This window comes from Rhagoletis pomonella, unplaced genomic scaffold, assembly GCF_013731165.1.
Source record: "Rhagoletis pomonella isolate Grant_MI unplaced genomic scaffold, Rhpom_1.0 Rhpom_scaffold_00007, whole genome shotgun sequence".
Classification (NCBI taxonomy): Eukaryota; Metazoa; Arthropoda; class Insecta; order Diptera; family Tephritidae; genus Rhagoletis; species Rhagoletis pomonella.
In genome coordinates, this window is record NW_023458561.1 from 59876238 (window position 1) to 59879355 (window position 3118).

Below are 3118 nucleotides of genomic sequence, written 5' to 3' on the forward strand. Positions count from 1 at the left end.
GGTGGACCCAAGCTGCCAAAGCTAAAGAAAGTTAAATTAATTAGTTTCGAAAAGCATATGTGCACCATTGTTACTGCTGAATAAGAATGGTGATGAAACTTTTACGATTATGTTTTAACTCAGGGTATATACATATAAATACAGGGATAGGTGCTCGAAGTGTTACCAACAAAAAGTGCTATAATTTGTCTATTTTATTTTTTTTAAGAGCATCATTTCGTCATTGAGACTAGTCATACTAGAATAATGATATCGAGTTTGTTCAGGAATGCTACACAGCATGTAAGTACGAATGTGGTCTTTTGTGGTGGTATTTTGCATTGAACACGGCTTAAAGGTAAATCAACAAATCTACCGTGAACAGATTTTAAACGATGCTTTGTTACTTTGGGCACGAAAACAATTCGGCAGAAATCATTGAACATTTCAATAAGATTCGCTACCAGCGCATAATGTTGCCGAAATCCCGTTTTTTTTTATAAAAAAAAAGCTTCCCAGCCTCATTTATGTATTCGCAACAATTTCTGGATGCCAAAGTATCAACTAAAGAATATGAGACAGTCAACGCTCTGCACAAAGTACCACAAGACCATATGCGTGCAGCCTGTGTGAAGGACAGCTTCGATGCTGCAATTAGCCGCGATAAAGGCGGCTTACATCGAACAGTAATACACTTTTCTAAAAATTTGACTACTCTTTATGATGAAGTGATGTTTTCTAATAAATAAAAAATAGACAAAATTATAGCTTTTTTAATTGGTAACACTTCGAGCGCATACAAAGTGTAATACGAAGACGAAGTTGAATGTAAACACGTAGACCAACCGAATACGTATAGGAATATGAATTCGATTACGACAACGACGATGAATATAACTACGACACCTTCCTGCTCTTAATGGCTGCTTAATTTCCAGCGAAAACCGCGAGTGGACTTCAAAGTCGAAATACTAAAGGAAAGGGAGATTTGTTCTGTTATTGAAGAAAAGAAGAAAAGGGGCAGGCTGTAAGGCCCAGCTATGAAAATTTAAACGCCATATTTGCGTCTCGTCTGGAGAAAAGTTGATGTCAAATAGAAAAGTAATTCTAATTTGCGGCATTTACCTAAAAACATAGCTACTAGAATATCATTAATATTTAAATGTATATACTGCTGAAGTACTTTTACATTTTTTTAATCGAATTCCATCATTATTTATTTTTTTTTTTATACTCTCCATAACTCCAATTGTATGTGAAACTATACCAGGTCATGTAATACAAACACATTTCGGAAACTACCGCATTTAAATATTTGGATTTTAAATTTTGTATACAAGAAAGCCGACAGCACAGGATGATTAACTTCTGACTTAAAAAATAAAATTGATCTTAGTTAATGCTGAATACCTTCATAGCCAAAATTATTGATTTTTTTCTGGTATCGATACTACTTGCAAGTAAAAGTATAGATACCTTTGTAGTGTCGTTTCATCCCTAAGCTCAGGCGAAGTGTAAAATCGCAACGAAAACTTTCGAATCTAACTTACCATAATTTTTAATGAAAACATTTAGCCAATAAAATTAATTTTTGATTTTTACTTCTGAATAGTATGGAAATCTTGAAGAATTCGAAAAGAAATCATTACTACTCTTTCCGATTGATTGCCTAATTTTCTAAAATTAAAGGTACTGTCCACACTCCGATTCTTTTACGAAGTTGCAGAAGAAAATCTGTAAAGTAATGAAAATAATGCTGCGATGTGAAGACTTTTTTTGGAATTTTCTTTAAGCAATCATACATAAATTTCCTTACAAGTTCGTGTCAACCACGAATTCGAAACAAACTTCCGACACTCTTAAAGATTTAATTAAGATTTTAGGAACTGTGGTTTGTAGGGTATATGAGCTTTCGAATTAAAACAACCGAAAATTTTTAAAGTTTCACAGCTGAGACCATTTACAAACGCAATTCTGCTGGCATATTTTATTATAGACGCTTCTACAATAAGCCTTTATTATAAACTCACCTTGACTAAACCTTTTAGGTCTCAAAAATTGTCATAGGTCTCTTGGCATTGGCTGGACTGCTGTCTCAAGCACCTACTACGGATGCCGCTAAAATACTTGCAGTTTTCATATTTCCGGCCAGAAGTCACTACCAGATGCATCAAACCGTTATTAGCGAGCTGGTGAAACATGGCCATCAGGTAAAAGCAGTCATGAGCTCACACAGCATTTATATGACGCTAACCCCATTAACCATATTAATCCATCATTAGGTCACCATGATCACTGCGCGCACACTAGAGCCACTCAAACTGGGGAGCAACTATACTGAGATACTCATTGAGCCGGAGTTCGATTCCTGGAAGCATAGTGAGTTTTTTTTTTAATGCCGTGACCAAACACATATTGCTGCAGTGCATTTACTTATCATTCGTTGCAGTTAATAGCAAAGCCGGAGTAAAATCAAACTACGAATTAGAAGCTAGTTTATTGCTTTATTTAAAATTGGTAAACTCTCTGGCTGTTGAAACTAGCGAACATGCGCTAAAACAATCGAAAGTGCAGGCTATTATAAATGCCAAACAAACTGAGGGTGTCTTCGATTTGCTGTTGGTAGAACAGTTTCAGCAAGAAGTCTTTCTTGCCTTGGCTCATATTTATAAAGTACCTGTTATCAGCTCTGCCACATTTGCCAAGAACCTTTACATGAGTCAGATGTTCGGCATTATTTCGCCTTGGTCTTATGTGCCTAATGGTATGCTGGAACTAAGTGACCACATGAGCTTTTGGGAACGCGCTCAAAATACATTCAACTCGCTTGCATTTGATTTACATCGTGAACTTAGTTATTTTCCAGTTGTGGATAAACTTGTGCAGAAATACTTTGGACATTTACCAAGTAAGAATTGGACATATTTTTATGAACATTTAATGACTCTTTGATGTAAATTCATAGCCTTTATGACTTAATTCTCTACTTTCTGGCAGTTAAGTTCCCTAGTGCTTCAGCTATGGAAAAGAATCTCTCTGCCATATTCATCAATGACTACACGCCCTTAGCGGCCGCTGCTCCAACAATGGACAACATGGTTAACATCGGCGGCATACATATCTCTCCACCGAAGCCACT

At 36.0% G+C, this 3118-nt stretch overlaps 2 protein-coding genes across 2 annotated transcripts in view; one reads left to right on the top strand and one right to left on the bottom strand.

Moving 5' to 3' along the window:
- LOC118743202 (UDP-glucosyltransferase 2-like) overlaps positions 1-3118 on the bottom strand; it is a 93067-nt gene that overhangs the window by 84752 nt on the left and 5197 nt on the right. The gene's annotated exons all lie outside the window — the stretch shown is intronic.
- The window catches only part of LOC118743923 (UDP-glucuronosyltransferase 2B7-like), a 21067-nt gene that overhangs the window by 4535 nt on the left and 13414 nt on the right, over positions 1-3118 (top strand). The window contains exons 2-4 of the mRNA XM_036476683.1: positions 2262-2358; positions 2429-2887; positions 2977-3077. Of these exons, the coding sequence (XP_036332576.1) occupies positions 2262-2358; positions 2429-2887; positions 2977-3077 (657 nt within the window). The remainder of the gene's footprint in view (positions 1-2261; positions 2359-2428; positions 2888-2976; positions 3078-3118) is intronic.